General features: G+C 42.0%; 1 protein-coding gene across 1 annotated transcript in view; it reads right to left on the reverse strand.

The window, feature by feature from the left end:
• ptch2 (patched 2) overlaps positions 1-17,071 on the reverse strand; it is a 33,028-nt gene extending 15,957 nt beyond the window's left edge. The window contains exons 1-6 of the mRNA XM_072688233.1: positions 16,427-17,071; positions 13,726-13,918; positions 3,168-3,357; positions 2,984-3,053; positions 2,687-2,778; positions 68-263 (exon numbers count right to left, since the gene is read on the reverse strand). Of these exons, the coding sequence (XP_072544334.1) occupies positions 68-263; positions 2,687-2,778; positions 2,984-3,053; positions 3,168-3,357; positions 13,726-13,918; positions 16,427-16,549 (864 nt within the window). The 5' untranslated portion in view covers positions 16,550-17,071. The remainder of the gene's footprint in view (positions 1-67; positions 264-2,686; positions 2,779-2,983; positions 3,054-3,167; positions 3,358-13,725; positions 13,919-16,426) is intronic.
• Between the last annotated feature and the right edge of the window lie 6,754 nt (positions 17,072-23,825).

Here is a 23,825-nt window from a genome sequence, read left to right on the forward strand (position 1 = left end):
TAAACATCAGAAAAAAGACAAATTCCACAAAATTACCTACTCCAGGGTTTTATTAAGCACAGCTCACCTGACGCTGGTCCTTGTTGGGGGCACTTTGGGGGCAATCTGTGTCGTTTGGGTCCAGGCAGGGTCGGTTCATGTAGGCATGGCCCACCTGAGCCTTGTCCAGCATCTCCCTAAAACCTTCCAAAGAGGTGAACTGGCTTAACTGCTCCATCAGCTTTAGAGGGTCAAGATTCATCCACTGAATATCAGGCATCCCTCTGCAGAAGACATATGCATTGAGAACAGTTGCCATATACAAACTAGGGTCCACATATGTTTTATATATGGTAGGGCTGCCCCATACATAGTTTTTTAATTGTTATCACAATATTGGACACTATAAATGAGGCCTTTTTTTTCAATGACTGTACTCACTAATTTCAAAGCTTCTAGACATTTTTAATAGTTTTAATGAATCAGGGAATTCAGACATATTATGTTGTCCATTTTATAACTACAGTATTTGAATATCCTGACTGTCTGTCACCTACTCCTACACCTCCCCACGTCTTTGCCTGCTGCCCACTCTCTGGGTTGGCCTTCACCACAGCGGCTGCATAAAGCGAGAGTTTATTATCCTGTTACACGGCTGGGGCATAAAGCGCCAGCAAGCCGCGAGTCATAACAATTACCTCTGCCTTCCAAACATCTTGATAAGACGACTGGGTGAGCTCCTCTCTCGCCCACTCTACGCCCGCTGGGGCTGATGCTGGCCGTGCCTCCGGCTAAAGACCCTAATCCAAGGCCTCCTGCTCAATGCCATGGAGCCCCACTCCAATCTACATCTGAAATCGCCCCACTGAATACTGCAATGTATTAAGATGTTCCCTGGCTGTATTTCAAGGCTAATGCCATTCTTAATAGAATGCTTGCACATTTGCGCTTGTGGTCATATCAAACCTGATTCTTATTAAAGATATCTTGTGCTGTTGGTTTACACAGTTTACACATTGGATATATAATGTATTGATTCAAAAATATATTACATCAATAACATTTTACACAGCTTATTAAAATACAAGTGATTATTTATTAAAAAAACAAAACAAAACACAGACCTCTTTTTCCTTCATACTTGTTATACAAAATTGCAAATGTTCAGTGCCACTTTGACTGTTACGTACGTGTTGAAAATGGGCCAAGCTAAAGAGAGACTTAATTAGAAGTAAAAAAAAAATCTCCTAAATACTCTAAGTACTGATCGTTTTTGTTAGCAGTAATCCCGCTCGAAAACGACACTGAACTCAGGTTGATCTACACACAGAGGGGAGTGGGGGGTCTTTAGCTGGCTGGCGAAAGGAGAAGGAATAGTGTCCTAACTCTGAGCCCAATCTCACTCCAATAACTCATGAAGAGTAGCTTCAAATAAAGCTGCTCCTCTCCCATTCCCACACACCAAGCGCCTTTGCTCTTGCCTGCAAAGAGAGCCTCCTTTATCTCCTATTTTTTGCTTGAGTGAACCGGCCTAGGCCCTTTTGTTTTTCCATAGATTGCTGCTCTTTGTTCTGTCAAGTTTTTTCACTCTCTCTCTCTCTCTCTTTCTCTCTCTCTCTCGCGCTCTCTCTCTCTGTTTTTTAAAAACCCTGAACTGAAGTGAAAGCTAAAAAGGACATTAGCTTCAGCGGCCACCCCTAACTCCTTACGCACATACACGTGAAAGTGCAAAGAGTGGGATAAAAAATAAAATGTAGTTTGGAAGAAAAAAAAAGTTCACAGAATGATTTAAGGCCCGTTACCCCAAAATGCCTTTAGTGTAAATTTGATGTAAATAAACTTTATCAACAAACCTGATGAAGACATCAAAATGCAGAAATATTATGTATTTTCCTGATGCTGAAAATACTGAATATTCTCATGTTTTTAATGTATTTGGCATCCGTTGATCAAAATGCACTGCTAATTTCTTGTACGCTCTCTTTCTCTCTCTGGGGCCACAACTTGAATAATGCCCATTTTATTTGTTGGACAACTTACAGCTCAGAACCCGAGCTATTACCATGAGAATGCACAGTGTTACCCGGTGCTGACAAAGCCGGGGCCCCCTCCGGGGTCCCCTCACTGATGGACACTCAGTCGTAAACTCAGAGAATGCTGACCATTGTCTGATCCAAAGACCCCCCCTGCCCACCCCCTCTCCTCTTTTCCTCCCACCCACCCAGTAGCAGCCATCTCCTCCCTCTCTCTCTCTCTCTCTCTCTCTCTCTCTGTCCTCAAGCCATAAGGGCTTCCTCTGACTGGTCTGGGATAGCAGTAGGTTGGGGGAAGGGGGAGGTGGTGGTGGTGATTGGGTCTTGGGTCCTCCTCTCTCACTGCTGTGATGACAGCACGAGCCCAGGCGACGACGGAACCAGGCCTGAGCTTATCTATAGCCTAAATGGGGCTTTTTGCTCAGAGTTTGATGTCGTAGTTTGTCGCTGCCAACGCCACATTTGGTGGTAAGGAGGGAGGGGGTAAAGGCTCTTGATAAAGGAGTGTGTGTTACACCCAGGGAGGTCAACTCTAGCTTCCAGTTGGGCTGTGTAATATATATCATGTTATGCCAAAATTGGTCCTTGCAGTACTTTGCAGTATGCTTTTGCATGCAAATAAGCCTCTATCCAACATTTTGTTATATTATAGTGAAATATATAATATTGCTTACGGTAAGTAGGCAGAGCCTCCCTGCAGTTTGGAGCCCTCCCAGAAGCAGTCTAGTGGGGTCACAATCATGCAGGGGAAAAGCTTGTCAATCATCTGAAAGCAAAGACAGTGATTTCCGTTAGACATATTGCCCTATAGCAGATCTATACCCCAAACTAAAGCTGTAAATAGGACAGGCAAGCCATATATGTTCTTATAAACAACTGAGGTAAAGTCATACAAGGATGGTTCCTAATTACAATTTAGTCCAAGACCAGGACAGTGGCCGTGAAACCTGCTCATAATGACATCAACATACCCTTTCGATCATGACGTTTTCTATAATCGGGACTCCAGATTTGAAGCAGATTTTGTTAAGGTCCCAAGATCTGTGGGAAGAATTCATTGAAATGGTCACATTAAAAGACAGCCTTGTTGGAGCAGGACCTCATGACTGTAACTCTTAAGAAAATCCTCATAATCTTTCTGGAGGTCACACTTACTTTCCATAAAGAGACACCTGGACTTTGCTGGCTGACAGCGCTGCCTCCAGGTGGAGCAGCAAAGCCTCCTGGGTAAGAATATTGGTTCCTTCCTGTTTGGGTGTCTGTATGAGCATCTGTGAGGTGAACACAGTCTCTTCTCCTTGCTTCTCCTTCGTATATCGCAATTCTTTGCTCACTCTACTGCCAGCTGAAACAGAGACAGGTCAACAGACAATGTCAGTAGTCTGCCATTTCCAAATGCATACACAAGCATTAACTGCTTGACAACAAAACAATGAAGGCAAAAAATGGTATCTTAACAGCATTAACCATGATCTTTTACTAAGCTACATGCTAACAACACAATTAGGCAGAGGCTCAGCAGTTCTAATTCTTGCGTGTATCTCGCATCCATGCAACCCCTGAAACAGATGTTGGGGTCACATGAGAGGCTTTGGCAGGAAAAGAGAGAGAGCTGAAGCTGTGCAAAGTATATGACACAGCTCGTGCTGTCACACCAGGCTTGGGGAGACAGGCCGTCGCACGAGATCCCTCGTAAATTCTCACCAAAACACGGGTGGCTGCAACACGCAGGCTGGCACGCAGCCAGCTCCTGGGCAAACCTCCTCGCTACGGGGTGTGATGAGATACTGGCTAAAGTTCGAGCTGTCTCATCATGGCCTCATCCTATATTACACACACTGTGTTTGAGTCAACACTTACTACATACAATTCCACATACAAATATACAAATATATATATATATATATATATATATATATATATAGAGGAACAAAAGTATGAGCTCTAAAATGTACTTTTGTCCAAAACAGCATGCCATACAGTGTGAGAAACATTAGAACAAGATTACTTAACAACTTGACCATGATCATTTAGACATGCAGTTTAAATGACTGGTAATGCTTTTACTCATTATCAGCAATGTCAGTATTTTGGTCAAACCACTACTTTAATGCATGACCCTGCCCTGTTTAACTCATGATTAGGTTCCTGGTACAAGGGCCAAATCTTAAGAGTCCTGGATTTTTATCTGTGGCCCACCAACATCACCATCCCAGTCATGTGAGTTCTCCATGACTAGCCCTTTATTCCCGACCAAACTCATGCGCACAAAATCCTAGCACGAGACAGATAGATCGGGTAGTGTCCCCGAACAGGCCTTCACCATCCCAGAACTAAGCCAGCAGAGAACCAGTGTGTGTGTGTGTTAGGTAGTTTGAGAACAAAAGCTGGTGGCTGGGTCTGGCTGGATGGGTGAGTGAGTGTGTGAGAGAGTGAGTGAGTGAGTGAGTGAGTGAGTGAGTGAGTGAGTGAGTGGAGGGGGAACGGAGGCAGGAGAGGACAGGCAGAAACACTGTTCATGTGGTACGCAGAGCAGCAATGAAAGGCATCAAAGGAAGCAGACAGAGCTCTGGGGTCCAGCCCCCTAATTAACGGAGGCGGTGGTGAAAAGAGCGCTCAGGGTAGCCACAGCCATGCCAAGTCCTCATGAAACGCACCGACCCAAATCAGAACCCATTCGTCTGCCCCTTCCTATCCTAGTACAGCATGACAAACCTGCAGTGACTGCTATCTTTTTTATCTTAATACTGGAATTAAGAGGCTAATGTAGCAAACAGGTCATTAGAACAATTATTATTATGGCAAATGAATGCCTTAATCATCACACGATTGCCTGAAATCACAAATCACCTTGGGTTGTATGTGATCTCAAATTTACATGATAAAGTACTGTACGACATACTAATATTTAGAAATATGGAGAAATGTACATATTTTTAGGCTAGCAGTTTTGTATTATGATAATTGGTGTTACGATTACAATTAGATTGTTAGACTGATAGTCTTAAGTGCAAAACTAATATAGTACACTTTGCACACCCAACATGTCGTAGTGAAATATGAACAATTTCTTTAAAGCAGCACTATGTGACAATTGGTATTTATTGCTCCTGGGCTCCCCTTACAGTCAAGAGATTGTGCCACACCCAAGAAGGATACACTTACATGTATTTCTGGACATAGAACCACCACTGAAACTGAAAAAAAGCATGTTAACTTAAACGGTTGTAATATTAAAGATTTTACACAAATATTGGATTATTCGTGAGCGTTGTGCTGTCCACTTCACCAAAGTTACATGGTGTATTTTACTATATATGAGACCTTATATTCCAGAGCTTCACACAAGTAGAGTGCATAAATTTGCTGTCACCCAGTCTTGACAAGAGGTGACATTGTCTTGCATGGCTGCAGACAAATTAAACTGAACGTGTATATACTTTCAATCTTTTGTTTAACAAAGATGGCTTGCAGCTCTCTCACAACTGGGCCATGTAAACACCAAACAATCAGCACACTACATCCCAAGGACAGATCCATTTGCAATGAAAAAAAAAAAAACGCACAAATGCATACTCAATTTTATAACCCCCCCCTTTTTCGCCTCACTACTCTGACGCCATGTTCATATTTAATGCATTCAGGCATCTGCAGGAATCAAGCTGCAGTCCTTGGGCCTGTAATTACAGGGGCTCCTGAAGTAAATTATAGCTATTTGTGTCTGGTTCCTCCCATCTGGACCACCCAGCTAGACGGCCGAGTGAGCGCAGTTGCTCAGCCAGTCACCAGATGGGAGCTCTACACTCGCTCTCTCTCTATCTCTCTCTCTCTCTCTTTCTCTCTCTCACCACCGCTGCTGTGCGCTTAAAGAGACAGGCTCGCAAATAGTTTCACAGCCAGAAACACGGCCGCAGGCTGGAAAAAAGGAGGAAGCGGCCGTAGGAGCTGGAATACACATTTAAGGCCGGAGGGTTTTTTTGAGCGTTCCTCCACTTCGCTGATTTCAGGGATAAGCTTTCAGGAAAACTGGCCTCCTTTGTGAATGGGTGTACCAAACTTGAATTTACAAATCAGTCCATACCCAGGAGAGAACTATATGGATGTTTAAAGTGACAGAGTGGCAAAAAATCTCATTTGCATTTACAAATTTTTATCTTGCCCCAAATGTAACTGATTAGCTAAGATATGCTTGCTTCTTCAATTTTGTGCGGGAGTTATATTGCTATTACTTTGATTAAGCGGCTACTACTGTTTTTAGTCTTTTGCTAGGTTGCTGCTGAAATGTCTAACTATTTAAGCAAACACACTTGATTTTTATAGATAACAGTATGTCATTTAGCATCAGAACCTTGTTAGCTACATTACCCTTGTAGCTAAATGAGGTAAGGGGAAGGGAACTGACTCAAATATGAAAGCAACAACAATCATGGCATGCTCTATTTTATAAAGGCTGGTGTAGTGCACTGATCCAACAGCAACCCCCTCTGCCTAGTACTCTCTCTCACTCTCGAGCTGAGCCCCTCCTTTGTCCTCCCTCATTTTTCACATCCCTGGGGGTGACATCACCATCACAGGCCAATTATCCACCAGGAGGGTCCCACCATTGCTTCCCCAACATGGAAAGAAAACAAACTAACTTCAAAGTAACTTGCTCACCACATGCCTTTGCAGAGGCACCCCCACACCAAATGTATATGAAATGCCTGCTCTAAAGATCTGTCCTAATCTCCACTCAGACAAATGCATATAGCCCTCGTGGCCAAGGCCATGTTGCGGGGACTATGGTAGCACGTTTCAGCGAAAGTGATTCTCAAGCCTCTCTGCGGACGGGGGGCTGGCTCGAGGTCCTTCCGTCCCAGCGGGCAGTCTGGAAAGTGACATGTAATTAACCATGGAGAAGAAGCCCCCCTGCTCCCCTGTGTCAGACTTCTGCTGGACCCTGTCAGCTCCAATCTCCCTCAATGCCCGGTCCAACCCATCTGACCCCCCACCAAGCATCCCACTGTATCATGCTACCTGGTAGGACAACACCACCCATAACACAAGACACACAAGTTCTTGCTCAAGCAACTGTCAACTTTCACAAAACTCATTAACATCTCTAAAAATGTACAAAATGCACAAAAGCCACGACTTATTCGTCTGAAGTTTGCTTCTTCATGCCAGCGTGAGTTCCCTGAGACATCCAATTAACACAATGCTAAGCAGCAATCTTACTTTACTTATTAGCGCCATAATGTCCAAACTACAGATGCAAATTTGTCTCATAAAATTAGATTTTTGCGAAACTATGGTCTTAAATATAAAACAACAAACTGTCCGATTTTTTCACCATCTCCATATATAGGGAGAGGGACTACACCATTAAAACAGGCCAACATAAAAGGACTTCAGACCGTTTCAAGTGTCTTCTAATGCCATGTGTGTGAGTCTGTGTACGCGCGCAACAGTTGCGAATGGTGCTGTAGTGTGGAGTTGCTGGCTCTGAGTCCTGGTGCTCTCTCCATTAGACCAGGCCACCTTCAAAGTGTTGTGGGCCAGATTAGTGGGATTAGGAGGCCAGTGAAAAGACCCATGCTGACTTGGAGGAAGTCCCACAAGGAAGAGTGCTGAAAGAGACATTTTTACCTGCTTCTGCCACCCAAGTTAAAAAACTAGAATGCAGATACACAGCTGGGTGCCAGTGCATGCCAGCACACACATTAAAACGCGTATACCATTGTATAAAAGGACAACATCAACGAATTAATAGCCATAGAGCTTCTCATTGAATGGAATGCTGTTACAGATTAGAACATTTTATTTAAATTATTGTTAATAATGTTAGTTAATGGGATGTGGGTGTATTTTAACACAGGCTTCGCATTGTGGCTTGTTCTTTTAAGACCATGTCTGATTCTTTTAAGGGCTTACTAGAGGGTCCAATTTTACCCTGGGTGTAGCTCTTTTAAGATGCCAGAGCTCCATCACAACTTTCAATCACGAAGGCCATGAATGACCTTCCTGCAGGAGTGTTCATCCCTTTCCCTCTCCCGCTCCAGCCCCCTGGGCTCCACCTCTGCCTCTCCCAGAGCTGAGGCGAGGCTATGGTGAGGCTCAAAGCAGGGCTTTGTCGCTCTTATTTTCGGCCCCCTTTTCAGATGTTTCCCAACAAACAGGAAAAACCTAAAGAGAGAAAACCCACTCGACAAAAGCCAACTGAGCCAATGGAGGCTTTTTCCCAGCAGCTGAAACAATGCGTGAGAAAAAAGGAGGGACGCCTTCGTACCTTACCTATAGAAATACTGTGCTTATGTATGCATGTGGGAGTGTGTGCTGTTCTGTACGTGCTCAAGAAGTGTTTTTGTGCGGTTAGAGTATGGCCAAAGATTGAGATCTAAAAACTTGAGAAAGTGAAATGAAATGAAAAACAATCCAACTTTCTGTAAAAAAGAAACTAAGCTTCTGTTACTATCTATTCAAACCTGATACTTCTGTCAGCACTGACATAAATTTCCACTGGTGCTGGCATTTAGGCCTGGGCCATTTCCATATGTATAGCCTGGCCTGTACTAATTATGCTAATCATCCCCAGTGTTGGCTGCTGTGGAAAAATGCCCACATTAGGCACTCCAGTGGCTGCTAATGCAGCTTAATGTGTAGTTGAAACATACATTCATCCCATGGTGAAAGGCAAAATTTTTCCACATTGCTGGTCTCATTCAGGCTGGAAATGAATTTATTGAGCGCTGAGAACCATTTCTTTTTCCCCTAAGGTCCAAGAAAATGTTTTTTTCTTTGCTTTTCTCTAACCAGTGAGGCAAACAGTTTTTGGGAAGGAAAGGTAAGAGTAAGTTTTGCCAAAAAGTGACCAGTGCCTTTTTTGAGGGATCAAAGAAAGCATTTTTTATTGTTTGGGTGCTAAAGAGGAAATAGAGGGTAATGGGCAAATGGAGTTTTAGACTTTAAACTACAGAAATGTAGCTTCAATAAAGTTAGAAAATAAACAGAGAAAAACTGGTTAGCTTCAAACAACCAGTTAGCACTGGGTTAAAATGTTTCCTCTGACAGGTTCCCTATTCTCTGGAATTTACGTATTTCTTCAAGTAAGGGCCCGATATATCCGACATTCAAAAACAAGTGCTGGGCCAGACCCGCTGATTGAGGTCAGAGCAAGCAAACAGTGGCTCAGCGAGGGTAGACATAGGAAACTAGCATGCTAGGGGACGAGCATGGCTGTGGAAAAGGGAGACTTGTTCAATTGAGTATTCAGCTCATGTGCTGTTCTTGAGGAGCTGGGAGCTTGGCCTGTGGTGGATGTTGGATGGTGGGAGGTGGGGGAATGGAAGAGAGGAGTATGGGGGGGATGAAATAAACATTTTGAACTGACCCAGGTTGACTCCGGCCTTGTTTGTTCTTTCGACTGGTGAGGTCCAAGCCTCTGCAGTTTCAAGTTTATTTATGTAGCTGGGGCTGCTGTGGCCCTGCCATTCACCTCCAATAATGCTTCATAGAGCGCTCTTTCTCTCCAAGCAGGCCCTGGACGACTGTGTATTTTGTAATGAATTATTTCATTTACCTAGCATTTTTTTCCCCCTTGTTTAGATAACTGCTCCGTAACGTAGAATGGCCCCACACGCTTCCCCTCTGGAAAAGCCAAGCCCTTTTCACAAGTTCTCTGGGAGGTACCTAGTGTTCAGCATGTGGACAGGGTCATTCATGCCCAAGTGGAGACGTTCAATTCCCCTCCTGCTGCACAGCGGCTTTAAAAACCTTAGCCAGGCCCACTACCCAGAACACCCTGCTCTCCTTTTTTCCCCGCAATGTTTGCACAGCTTGCCTGCGTTGCCCACGTCTGTCAAGTGCACCAAAACTGTGTCAAGATGGATGAGATAAATTAAGCATGGGGCGCGCACAAGCACATAAACATTTCTTTCTGTTTTGCCATTCCTGTATAGCCCAGCGAGCATTTTTGCAGCATTTTTTTGTAATTATAATTTAATTCCCCACAACCCTTCCGAGAAGTTTCCAAGCTATCACGTGGCAACAAACTGCTCTAGGGGGTATTTCACTCAGCATGTATCCATAGCTGGATCATTCAATCCACAACTATAGCTTCTCAAACATGAAAAGTGTTATTTCAATGAAGATTCATATATCTGGCTAAATGAGAAATCCTTAGTTGTGTAACCCCTCCACCATTTCGCCCACCACGATGAGGCGGCTTGTCAATAACAAATTGCTGTTTATCCTTCCTTCCGATAGGGAAACAGCCCCACATTCTCTCACAAGCAGCTATATGATTGAAACAAGATGGCGGCCACCTCAGAGTGAGCCTCCAGATGAAACGACTCCAAGCTCCTTCTCCTAACAAATTCCCTGGAATTCCACACTTCTTCACACAAGGCGCTGACACCCAAGTGTAGGAAATTTAAAGGTAGGGCTGATAAAACGCTTCTCCTTTCCCCTGCCCCCAACCCTTCACCCCACACTCTATTTTATTACCCCCTCCCCTCTCTTTTTCTTTCGTCTGACAATGGGGACCAGCTAACACTTTCCCAAGCTTCCAGCAATGACCTCAGCACTCTTTAACCGAGGTGGGTTATTTTTGAGCTTGGTTTCTGTGAAATTCTAATTTAACTTTAAACACCAAAAACAGATATTTGACAGGGCAGATGATAATAATATAAGCACCCCCCCACACACACATACATAAAAAAAACATGTTTACAAATAACAAGAAAAAAACAATGTCCGTTTTAAAGGAAAACTTAAGTGAAAGATCTCATTTTGCCATGTATCTGGTACAAAGTTTTGTTTCTTAAATTTTTTCACTGGATCTACAAGGCTAGTATGGATAACAAGTAATGTTAATGGAAACTTATGTATATCAATTAGCAACTGTCCAATCTGCACGCTTACATCATCATACAGAAGACAGAGATAGAAAGATGTGCTTATAACCAGCACATGGAGCAGTGAGGGAGGAAGGATTTTTTCAGAAAGGCGAAAGACAAAACACAGCGCACTCCCAGACTCCCTTGCATTCTGCGGCCACTATTCGCACGTCATTCGAAGGCAGGAAGCAATTGCAGACGCCCGGGTGGTCCTGGAAGACACGGATAGTAGGTGGCCGGAGTGACATTTGGGTGGGGGTAGGGTTGAGGGAGGACAGAGGGGGCAGTTATGGCCTTAGGGTATGTGACAGGGGGCAGACTACCAAATGCACAGCTGGCCCAGTGTGAGTTATCTGTACCCTTACTTTCCATTTACGCAGAGAACGATTTCACACAGCCTGTTCAACCACCCCTTCTTGGAATAAGGTGAATCTGGCTGTTGTCCTTTACACTGTGTCCGAATTTTATGATGACTGGCCCAATATAAATGCTCTAGAATGACTTGAAATAAAATCTTTTTTTTAACACTGTCTGACGGTTAAGAAGGTGTTTTCCTTCTCCTGTTAAGTTGGTATTTTGGAAATACGAGGTTTTAGCACAACAGTAGAGATATATTTATTTTCAGTTCATGAGATTTTGTTAAATGCTCCACAATTGTTTTTTCATCCATTCCAACTTATCAGAAAAAGAAATAGTGTAACCTAGGAACCTAAATAATCAAGGAATTTCAGCATACAACAAACCAAGTTTGAAAAATATATTACAGTGGGAATGCGTTGGAATATATGGTTTTCTGCTCATACTGTGCAGCCCCACTTTGTATGTCTAGTGTAGATTCATTTCTAAATTTCTAAATACTTCCACAGGTCAAGACGAAACATCCATGAAACAAACACTTGAGAACGCTGATATCACAAGATCCATTAAAAATCCCTTTCTTTTGTCCGTATGACTTTTGTGTGTGTGTATGTGCGTGCATGTGTATGTGTGTGTGAGAACTAACCTCTCCTTGTTACCAAACCACTTACTCCCCATTCAGTGCTGAGCAGCTTTGTCAATGGGCTATTGGGGGAAACAACGCAAGCAGAAACTTTAGTAACACGGGCCCTGCCTCTTAAAGGCACAGCGCCCCTTTTTTCAGCACTGCTGCCGTCTCGCTCCAAGGGACCCATGCTTTAGCTCTGCTTTACATTAACACACAAATTCTGTGACAGGGCCCTGACAACTCCCTCTGTGTAGCCCACTGCTTATCTGGCCCGCCAAAAACACAAGACACTGAAATACCTTTTTAAAGTAAACTTATTAAAAGTAACTTCTTAAAATCTCATAACTTGCACATTAGTTTCAAATCAGGTACTTAATAAGTTATAGTAGTTCCCAAATAATGATTAATTACAATTAATAGCTGAATAATTATCCTGTAGTTTAAGGGGTAAAAGGGGATGTCTTAAAAAATTACATTAACTGCATTAATTGCAGTACATAGGAAGTTACTTTACTTTCCCTTTAACAGGTTCAAGCATTAGGAAGTTACTAAAACATGATTTATGATATACTTAATCCAACTATGGCGACTACCTGTGTATGTGTGTGCATGTATGTGTGTAACAGGTGGGCAAACTTCAGCTGTATTCCCTTTTTCCTCCTTGCAGGAGGAACGGGGTGCCTTTATTGTTGAATGGAATCCAAGAATAGTTAAGGACCACACAGAGAGCAGAAGGGGAGGGTGTGTGTGTGTGGTGGGTGGGGGGAGTGAGGGGGCAGGGGGAGGGGTCAGCGCTTCTAAGATGGCTAACGATTCACACACACACACACACACACAGCCCATCTGTGCAGGGGATCAGCGGCACGGCCAAAGCCTAGGGGGGCTTAGAAGGAATTTGGCAGTGTGAAAACCAAATAAAGATGCCCCAAAAAACGCACAGATAAGCAAGGCGTGCAGAAAGGACGTCAAATGGGTGGTTTGGGGTTGGAGGTTTAAAAATAATAATAAACGCAAAGGTACCCACGACAAACAATACTGCCTGATAGGCAGAGAACAAGAGAAGGCTTGCATGTGCTAGGAGAAGGAAAAAAAAGAACACTACTTATGCGTGACAGGAGAAGATATGGAATTCCACAGGCCACAGTCTGTGTTCAAAGACCCAGCGCAGTGACTGTGCACCCAACAACTGCACGGCCAGCACTAAATTCTTAAGTTTCAGTGGGTCTTGCTGTCTGTCAGCTTGTTTGGGGAGTAATAAATGGAGGAAGCTTCTCCAGAAATAGGCTGCAAAGCAGAAGGGCTGGTGGGGAGGTCAAATGGTGCCATGGCTCTCTCTCTTTTCCTTTTGAGACCCCCCACCATCTGACACCACAACCCAGTGTTTCCCAATCCTGTGCCTGCATTCTTTTAAAAAAAAAAGGTGCCTAATGGTCCCCGGCTTCGACAGATGGTTCTAGGAAAAATGTTACTGGGATAGAACCTTTACAACATGCAGAGGTTCTTTAAACAGGTTCTTCCACTTCCAATATACAAACATTATTCAAAACCGAGACCACTCCAAACTCTACCTGATCCAGCTAATCAGCCAATTAAACAAGGCCTTCCTAAGCTTCCTAAGAGTTTCATAGAGCAGAAAGAATACAATGTGCAGAGCAGGGTTACTTCAGACCAAGACTTGACAGACACAAAGGAAATCACACAGTTACAGCAGCAGGGACTAATCAAGAATGTACAGGAACCATTTGCACCCCCTTGCATAATGTAACTCAAATAAATTAATTTGGGCCGTACAACCCCAGAGCTTCCCCAGCCAAAAACACCCAACCCTTAAAGGATTGAATCATTAACTTACCTTCCACCCACAGCTGCTCGATATCCGTCTCGATGGCTGCCACTCGCAGTCCGACTGACAATGCACCGAACACGAGCAAGCCAATGAAAAGTACTTTTCCGCAGTGTCGCTGGATGTGGCAACCCAGAGTAAAGAGGAGAGCCTGGAACCTTGCCCGTATCCACAGCGGCGCTCTCTGCCCCGCAGCTTTCCCCTGAACACAACAGAGAAACACTTAGTCATCTGTGCATGAACGCTGTTTCGGATCAGCACCGGCGCTGGCCAGTGCATAGACCCAAGGACTGTTTTGACATTGCAGGCATCAACACTGCTTTCTTTTGAGGGAAACTCATCAAAATGCCCTCAATTTCTTACAGAACTGACAGTTAACATTTGTCAAACACGGTTGAGGTCACTGTAGTTGTTATTACTATGACTGAGTTGAACAGGTTGGTTCCGTTATGATTGATAACTTGTTTTTAAAGTAGAACTTAAAAAGGCACAAAATGTACACCATTACAGGTTTTGTATAACAGCCAGACTTGCACTTTTGCAATTAAAGAATAATGATTCTAATCAATTTAACAATAAATCAAGTTAACAAAAAATCCTATGATTTATTGGGATTTAACTAATCATTTTATAGTTTCAGAGGTTAAAATAGAACAAGCTTTACTTGTTTTCTAAAAACAAAACATTAAGAGGTCTAAGAAAACAATGTTTTAGCCCATAAAGCATCATATTCCTCAGCATGGCAGAGAACAAACTTTTACATAAAAAGTTTCCCAGTTCTGATTTCACTTTTGGAACACTGAACGTCACGAGCGATTGCAATACATCCCTATAGTGTTCAGGAATCTTTGCTGAAGACATTTATGGATTACTTCATGAACAATTCGGTCCAAACCCAAAAGTGTGTGCAGCCCTATCTTCTCCCTAATCCACACTGACCTGGGTGAAAGGCTGAAAACGCTCCAAGAGTTGGACTTTATTACATAACTTGCTAACTGGAATGCTGACTCTCAACTGGCAGGCTGAAGTGAACAGCATGGTTGATGAAGCCTCGGCACATACTGAAACCTCTTTTCTGCCCATCACAGTACTGGAGCTTCTCCACTGGGGCAGCCTCCAGTGCCCGCCTTGCTATTTGGCTCACAGGAAAAAGGAAATGTTGATTTTGAAACTATCCAGTTTCACGTGCCAAACGATTCAGACGTCACAGCTTGATGTGGACCACACACGCGCACGGCAGCGGTTTACATGGCAGCAACCTTCATTAGACGCAGCGATGCTTAAAAGATTCATTCAGGAAACTTGACAAGTTTCTTAAATGGACTGACCACAATCCAGAAAAGCCAGAAATACATATAAACTGCAGTCAAAAGGACTTCTTTGTGTTAATATATGCTTTATAGGTCCTCTAGTACAGGCCACAAGTGTTCTTGTCAAAGAACAACCAGCTATTTGTTGAATATTTGACAATACAGAGTGTCAACAAAAACCTGTGGACTAAGAGCATAAATTGTTTACATAAAGACCTTGTCTATCTTCACACTGAAACAAAGTAAAATCTGAAGACTTCATGGACAAGCTCAGTTTGTGAGGAACTAAAATAACACTATTCAAACCGACTGCAACTTACATCTGCTTTACAATAAAAGTACAGTTCTACCACCACGTCTGTGGTTTAAACAGAAGGCATAAACAACTACAGTCTACATTTAGCAGCTGTTTAAAGTAATGTTAGCAGTGCTCTATCATTCTTCTTTTAAACACTGTCTTTCGTCTCTCACAGACACCAGTCTGTCTAACCGCTCGTGTTTTGGTTCTGCTCCTTAAAGAGTTGTGACACAGTTCCAAGCATTCATGTACCTCAACAGTCCTGGTGTCACATTGGATTGAGGTGGATTTGAGGAGTCGGGTAATAGGGGACAGGTATATATACAGTTGTAGCTGATGCTTACTAGTGTATTCTCTCTGAGCAAAAAGAGCAAATACTATAAAGACTAATTAAATGACAAAAGCATTCACAGTGGGAATGCAGTGGATTTTTCATTTAGGTCCCATATCACAACATGCTATACCACAGTCCCATCTAACCACAAAACACAAATGTCCATATATTCTAACACAGTCCAAAATGATCATACAACATAATGACTTATATTACACATGATAATACAGTGCCATATCTGAAGGCTATTTAACACACTAGGCTAATATCTGATGTCCCATAACAACTGGTGGACTCCTCTTGCACACTGTCAAAAAATAGTCCTTACTCTGAACAAAACCACATACACACATCTGGCTTGAGATGCCAAAATGAATGAAGACTGCTCTCGTGAACGGACCACACACAAACACACCCTCAAACTAGTGTTTTTCAGACCGAAAGCAGGCAGGAAAAACCTTTTCCATTAACAGATAGCCTCGACTTCCCTGTCTTTTTCGCTCTGTAGAAAAGCCACAACCAGCTATTACTCTCTCCCTCTCCACACTTACACGCTATTGGACTCACGCAACGAGTTGGGCGAACAGAGGGTAAAAGACACTGGAAGTCCAAGTTGCCCCTCAGAGAAAGAGTAGTAAAAGGGCTAAAAAACAATAAAAAAAAATTAAAAAAAAAAAAAAAACCCGCTAGCAAACACACTGGAAGTCACCTCAACTTCCCCCTCAGCAGAGAAAGCGCGAGTATTCCAGTCGAGGTTTGTTTTGTCACCTTAGAAATGTGCTTGAGCGCGAAGGCGGCGTGGCAGTAGGTGTTTGTGCGGGGCTGATGAGAGCTGTTAGCCGGAGGAGTGCGCTCATAGCCCGGGGGAGAGTCTCTGGGCTCCGAGGCCATAGTCCACTCGAGGAGACGAAGCGGCTAGCCAAGAAGTCCGAGCTGGGGATGACCACCGCGGCGACCACCACGACGAGCTGAAACGACGCGTTTTAATCTTCTTCTTCCCTCGAGCCGAAGTCCAGCGGCACCATCCCAACATCATGCGCCTCAATCCGTGTACGTCCGTCGCTCTTCATTCGTCCCTGCCTGGTCTATATGTGTAAAGTGTGTGTGTGGTAAGTGTGAGAGAGCGTGTGTGTGAGTAAGTGTATGTGTGTTTTCTTTTAAAGCAGGAGTAGAGTGGAGCTCCCTTCGCCTTGCAGGGACCGTTTGCGGCGCGCTGCTTCTCGACTGAGCCTGAAAAAGGGGGCCAGAGAGGAGCCTCTCATTGGCCGAGGAGGGGGGAGAGAGAGAAAAAGAGGCAAATTACTTCGCGAGCGGCTCCTATTATTAGCTGCTAAGCAACGGCTCGTCGAGGTGGGGAGAAAGAGCGAGCGAGAGAGAGAGGGAGAGAGAGAGCGGGGGAGACCACCCAGGCAGTGGAGAGAGAAGGAGGAGGAGGTGGAGGGAGGAAGGGAGGGTGAGAGGGGGAGGGGGTTGGTTTTTAGGAGAGGAGCTGCTCTCAGCTCTCAATCGACTCAGCTCGTAAAGAGATGCGGGTTCGCATTAAAGACGCGGAGTGTGAGAGGACTGATCTGGGATCAGTTCTGTGACCTTTGCCACACTCCCAACTCAGCCGCGATCCTAGATCAGCTGATTTATTCCCAAACGGGACGCTTTTATAAAGTTTTTAAGCGCTGGTCCAGGATCAGTTTACTTGTTATTTATCAGTCTGTTGCCTTTCCTGTCCAACCCACTTAGCCGTTTACGGACTAACACATCTGATCATAGATCAGCCTTTAATCAGCGACATATAGAACCTAGTGCTAGCTTATTAACGTTCTCATTCAACAGTGTTTGTAAAATGTTATAATTCTTGCATGTTACTGGTTATGGAATGAGGGAGCTAATCCTGGATCAGCACTCCCAGTTATGGTTTTTCAGATTGTAACATTTTTTGATGGCTGGGATTAGTGTATGTATTTTCTACTTCACTGTACTTTCTACTTGTCATTGTCACTAATGATTATATATAAACTGCTGAACTGTGATATAACACTTATATTTATATTTTAACTTTATATGTATCTCATTTGAATTTAACAGCAATATTTCATGGAAATTGTTGATCTGCGACCAATATTTGGTCAATATTTAGATTATTTATCAAATATATTTATCACATTTGGGATCATACAGTCTTATGCAAAAGTTTGGGTGCAAACTTTTGCAGTAAAAATAAGTGAAAGTTAAATAAACAAAACATAAAGTTCAAGTTTATAATTACAATAGTTTATAAATACAATATAAATCTTAAATTATTATGAAAGTTAATGTACAAATATGGTCACCCTAGCATTTCAAATGTTTATAAGATGATGATCAGGACATACAGCCAGGTGTGCCCAAACCTGTGACTGGTACTGTGTAAATTTATAGCCTCTAGGAGATTTCTGAGTGCTGGAGTGAGATCAGTTTGTGCAGTGCTATAAGTCTGTGATCATAGTTAGTGAAGGAGCTGACCCTAGATTAGCAGTTTGATCATGGCAAATTTAGTTTCTGAGAGGAATACAGCTGGTCTGGGATAAAACTTCTTTAAGTTTTTGATTATATCACTGTGCACCAATGAGCAGAAAGCAGCACTCTTCATGCTAGAGAGTGAAAATGACAAGGAGTTGAGGAACTGCAGAGAATATGAATAGGAAGAGTTTAATATTCTGAGGGAACCACATACCTGCATCCCTGCAAGAAATGAAAAGAAGATGAAAAACTAAACAAACTGCAAAAAAAAAAAAAAAAAAAAACTCTGAAATTGTATTGCATCATTATTGAGTCAATAAGACTTAATAAACAGTGCAAAATCTCTGTTGATTACAGCGTAACAACAGCGCGCACCCTGTAATGGCTGCAAACAGGAAATCTATTGAGAAAAAACTGAATGATACTGTCAGTGACACTTGTGAAAGAATACTGTCATGGACAGCAAATGATGTATCAGCAAGAATCATTGCCTAAGTAACAAAAGTGAAAAGGTAACATGAGCAATCAGTCAGAATCAAACATGCCACCAGATTTCCTGTGATGTTAAGAGGGAATGGCGGTTGCATGTTTACTTTTTCATAAAGGAGGATTAGGGACGGTTTTACCTTTTATGCACCCTTTCCCCTCATTTGCATGTGCCATTGACGATTTATAAGCCACCACGTGACACAAACAAATTACACATGGATGAAAAGAGGTCGATGCAGATTTAATGAGAAGTTTGAGAAGCATGGTTTCACAGGTTAGTCTTGATGCTGGTAAATACACTCAGCTGAGTAACTTCTAAATTTGAGAACTCTGATCTGTTTCGATTGAGCATCACTGCATTTGAGAAGAATCTCAGAGCACATGTAGACAGAAGGGGTCAGAACAAGGCTCAGTCATGATTTAAACAAAGTCATAAATCAGCACATCCATGCAGCCTATGTTGAGAACCGCTGCTTTTGAATGAGGATGGATTTCATTTTTTTTATTTTCTTTCATAATTAAACAGTACTCCTGCTTCCTTTATTAGAATATGTAGCTCTGATTCTGAGATTTCCATTCCATCAGAGCACTCAAACAAAAGCCAAACACTGGTCATTAATGTGCATGAGCCATGAACATGTCTGTAACTGAGGTCATGTAAAAAAAAAAGAAAAGAAAAAAAAAGAAAAAAAAGAAGAAGAAATAAATAAATCCAACCCCATGCTGAGAACTGTCACTGGAACTGTATAAATAGACTTAAATATTGCCTCAGATATTTTGCTTGGCGTAACATCGCCACTGTCCAGAATCAGACACTGTTGGACCAGAAGTATCCAATCTTTAAGTATAAAGTATATAGAAAAGTATCACCAACAAACTGGGATGTTCACACCCAAAGCATCAGGCAATGAAGCCACCCGAACATAGGGCTGTAAAGCAGTGGAAGTACAGTCTCTGGTGTGATGGAGCTTCGTTCCTTTGGCATGAGCTGGAGTGGCAGTGTTCATTCAACCTGACCTGACCTTACTAACGCAATTAGATTCTCACAGCAATGTTCCAGCATCTAGTATAAAGCCTTGCCAGAAGAGAAGAGACTGTTACTGCAGCAAAGGGAAGAGAGCTTTCTCTGTTAATACCCTTAATTTCAAAAGTCGTCTTTTTAGGGCAACACATTTATCTTTTATTTTTTACAGTTGAAGAGCATCCTAAAAGCATAAGGACCTCTGGGGTTCTTGAACACAACACAATGAAAAAATATATTCTAATATTCTAAAATGAAATTTCATAGATTTCTTTGCAGGCTATGAGACGACCTTTCAGCACAGCATGCCATACTACACATGATGACAAGTACAAGTAAAACACTGCCGTAACATTAAGCACTGGTACTTTGCACCTGGGGCCAGTTTACGCAACATGCTGTATATTTTAACAGCTCTTGGGCTAAACTGAACCATCTTTTGAATCTAGCATCTAGAACTGTATCATTTAAAAAACATGGTCCCAGACAATCTAAGGCATCTGTAGTTCAATGATTACGTTTATTAAACCGTCTGTATATAGCAGTTCAGTCAGTTGTCAGAGTTGCGGGGACTCATTGTCCTTGTACTGTAATTTGTGTATGGGTAAATTGTATGGTTTCTCACCTTTGTGGCCCAAGTATGCTGTCTGGATGGTACGCCTATACTGTATATACACACACTGTACTGTAGATTATCAATGGGTCAATGACTAATCTACAGACATTGGGCCAGATTCATTATGCGCACCAGGGGATTTACCGTATTGTTAAAAACAATCAGATAAACTTGACTTTTCTAAAGAGGCATTAAGAGCTTACCTGCAGTTTGTGTTTAGCATTTCATCTCCTCATAAAAGATGGAAGTAACTGTTACATGTTAATCGATACGAGGTATTGTTTGTTTACCAAATTGTTTATTTATTTGTTGCTATATTTGACCTAAAAGTACTTTTGAGTCTGTCATTAGAATTGGTTCATTTTTCTGCCTAATAACGACTATGTTTGTTAATTTGATTGGCTGTTACTGAGGTCATGTGCAAAAAAAGGCAGGAGTTTTATGAATCTGGGTCTCTGTGTTTAAAACAGACACTGCTTAATTCACACAGTTACATGTTTGACCCAGGTAAATAGATGAATACAATACATATTTTAATCCTAATTTAGACATGAAAGCATAATGAACTCAAACTAAAATCTACAACATGAATAAAAGTGGAACCATTTTACAAACAAAAGAGGTTTTCCTTATATGTAAAGAATCATTAAAGCAGATAAAGAACTATTTAAGCATTCAAATGGTTCTCTGAGGTTCTACATGCAGTCAAACCACTTGCTTTTACTAAAGAACCACTGAACCACCTTTTTAAAAATATAAGCACACTGAAACTTTAATTAGTTTTACAATGTCTACAAAAACAACTAACAAGATGAACTACTGAATTGGAGGAGAATATTCCATAGTTGTATGGCACATTAAGCACACATTTGTGATTGTTTTGTTGGTATGCTCTGGAGATAAAAAAACAGGGTTGATAAAAATGCAAAAATGCAAAAAAAAAAACTATGGTAAAACATTTCAGCACAAAAATAAAGATCAGTACTAACAAAACTAATATCACTCGAGTGACTAAAGGGCCTTTCTAGGCTATTCTAATATTTTTTCTAAGGTGTCCCACTTTACCTCAATTCGCTATAGCTCAACAGCTTAGGTGTGGCATACTCCATGGAGCGAATAGCTCAAACGAATTGAGCATGCTCTGATTTACATATAGGTAGACGAGGCGGGCCTTTACGCTATGAGGAGCGTTCCACCGCAGTGTGGGGTTTTGGTGGAGGGCAGCTGTGAGCAGTGACTCCATGCAGTAGGGGGGCCTCTGTAAGCCTAACAAACTGAGGGAGGTCCGGCCCGAGGTCCTGAGGCCTTGAATAAATAAACTGTGGAGATGACCATGCGCTGTCCAGAAATCTGCCATCACATTCTCTCTCCCTCAAAACATAAACTAACCCCCAACCCTCGCCCCCCACCAGGGCAGTCTGAGCGCCCACCCGTCACGTGACAGCTGAAGGAATATGGCTTTATGTTTGACAAAACTTAAACAGCCTGCATTTATAGCTGATAGCTGTTATTCCCACTGACTCACTGGTACAAAAATCCCTAAAATCTTAGCTCTGAAGACGCTGATGGGTTGCAGCTGACACAAACAAACACAAGCCGACCACGACTTGTTTTAATTTGGTTTGATTCATGGTTTGTAAGAACATGAAGTTTCTCACAGACTTTTGAGCTGAAGCACCGATCTTTGCAACAGCCTATACTATACAACAACAATTTACATTTCTTTATTGTCATGTTTATAAGTCAAGTTAATGAATTTTTTGTTATCTTTAAATGGAAAACTAAAAGGGTGAAACCACTCACAGTCTCAGTTTAGCCATTAACCAGGTTACTACTAAACAAGGCTAAAAGAAGTAGCTATTACTAGAATAACAATGTCCTGTGCAAAGAGGAATTCTCGCAGGTCTGCAGCTGTCTAAAGACAAACTGGAAGATTAAGAATAGTAAGAAAATAAAGTAAACTTTACTACCTTGAGATGAACATGAAACACTTTACTTGTGATAGTATTCAGAGAGATTTAAGATTTAAATAGCACAGTCTAAACATGTCAGATGCCAGACCTCACAATCGCCCTCTTTAAACAAACCTCAGCTAATTAGCAAGGACTTCATGAACAGAACATGGATAGTGCATTGATCTCCACAGACCTGTGGCCTAAATCAGTCTGATATATACATGAGACGTACTGGATAACAATGCTGTTCTCTGTGATGGGGTTTGATTGAGGTCGAAGAAGCTGATCAAGACTTCGAATTACATTTGACCCCTTGATGTTTCTTCAGCACTTTCATATAGGGCTCTGAACTGGTTCGGAAGAGTGACAGCAGAAAAAAACTGCAAACTGAACAGAACACTTCATTTGAAATCTTTCTGAAATCTTACTTCTAAACTTACAAATGTTGTTGGATCACATCTTATGCGATTTCGTTGTGTATCACTTGCATTTGTACATGAAAGATTGCTGCGGTGAATGAGAGCTGAGTACACAAAACCAAAAAAAACAAAATTTTAGTTACTTACTTTGTAAAATGAGTAAGATATCTTGCAAATATGTGCATTACTTTACAGCCCCAATTCAACAACCAACAGCACAGCCTAATAAAAAGCATTTTGGCATATTTGCAGATGAAGGGGACAGCGGGGCACAGCCTAAATGCAAAATGTAATAAAGACTTTGGATGTGAATAAAAAATAATGTTTTCATATTCCCACAGCAACCTTTTCTCTGATTTATGACAGCAATCACACTGATATTTATCAAAGTTCACCCTGATTATTCTACCATTTGTTAGAAATAATTAAAATAGAAATAAAATGTGAGGATTCCCACATTAATACAGAAATAAATAAATGTCAGTTAAATAAAAAACTCAAATGTCTGACAGCCTCTTTTCACTAATCATCTTTATTTTGATGCAATTTTTTTATGCCCAGTCATATTAACATGAATCCAAATGGAGTAAGTGTCCTGTATCTGGTGGTACTGAACCTCCTGTATACTTGTAATGAGGTAGATACTGAGGTAGATACTGGCCCATGACTATATCTTAAGAAAAAGACAGCCACAGTTGTATGCAAAAATGCAGAGGCTGTCTATTTTGACCTGTTACAAAAAAGGCACAGGGTGACACTGGTCTCCTGCTAACACCCAAGACTTGTTTGGTGAATGTTTACAAAGCTTAAAATATTCTTAGGCCCCGGAGCACATTGTGACACCATGATGTGTACATGTTGGCATTGTAAGGGTCCACCAGCCCCAAAAGGAAAAGACTTGCCACCCACAGACACAGATAAGATTAATTATGATAATATATTTCTTTCCCCTTTTGTCATCGTAATGAATGGCCCCCACAAACTTTTCTTGAGGCGTCTTTGTTTGTGGCCCTTTAACAGTGGTATTGTTGGGCCTAGAGCGAGCAGGTGGCAAGAAATCAGAGCTCTTTGTTTTCTTAGTTTTTATAGAAGAATATATAAATATGTGGACAGCATATGTATATAGTATACATAGATAAAAAAGAGCCTTGTTGTCTGTTATGAGAGGGGTTAA

This window comes from Salminus brasiliensis, chromosome 9 (genome assembly GCF_030463535.1).
Source record: "Salminus brasiliensis chromosome 9, fSalBra1.hap2, whole genome shotgun sequence".
Taxonomy (NCBI): domain Eukaryota; kingdom Metazoa; phylum Chordata; class Actinopteri; order Characiformes; family Bryconidae; genus Salminus; species Salminus brasiliensis.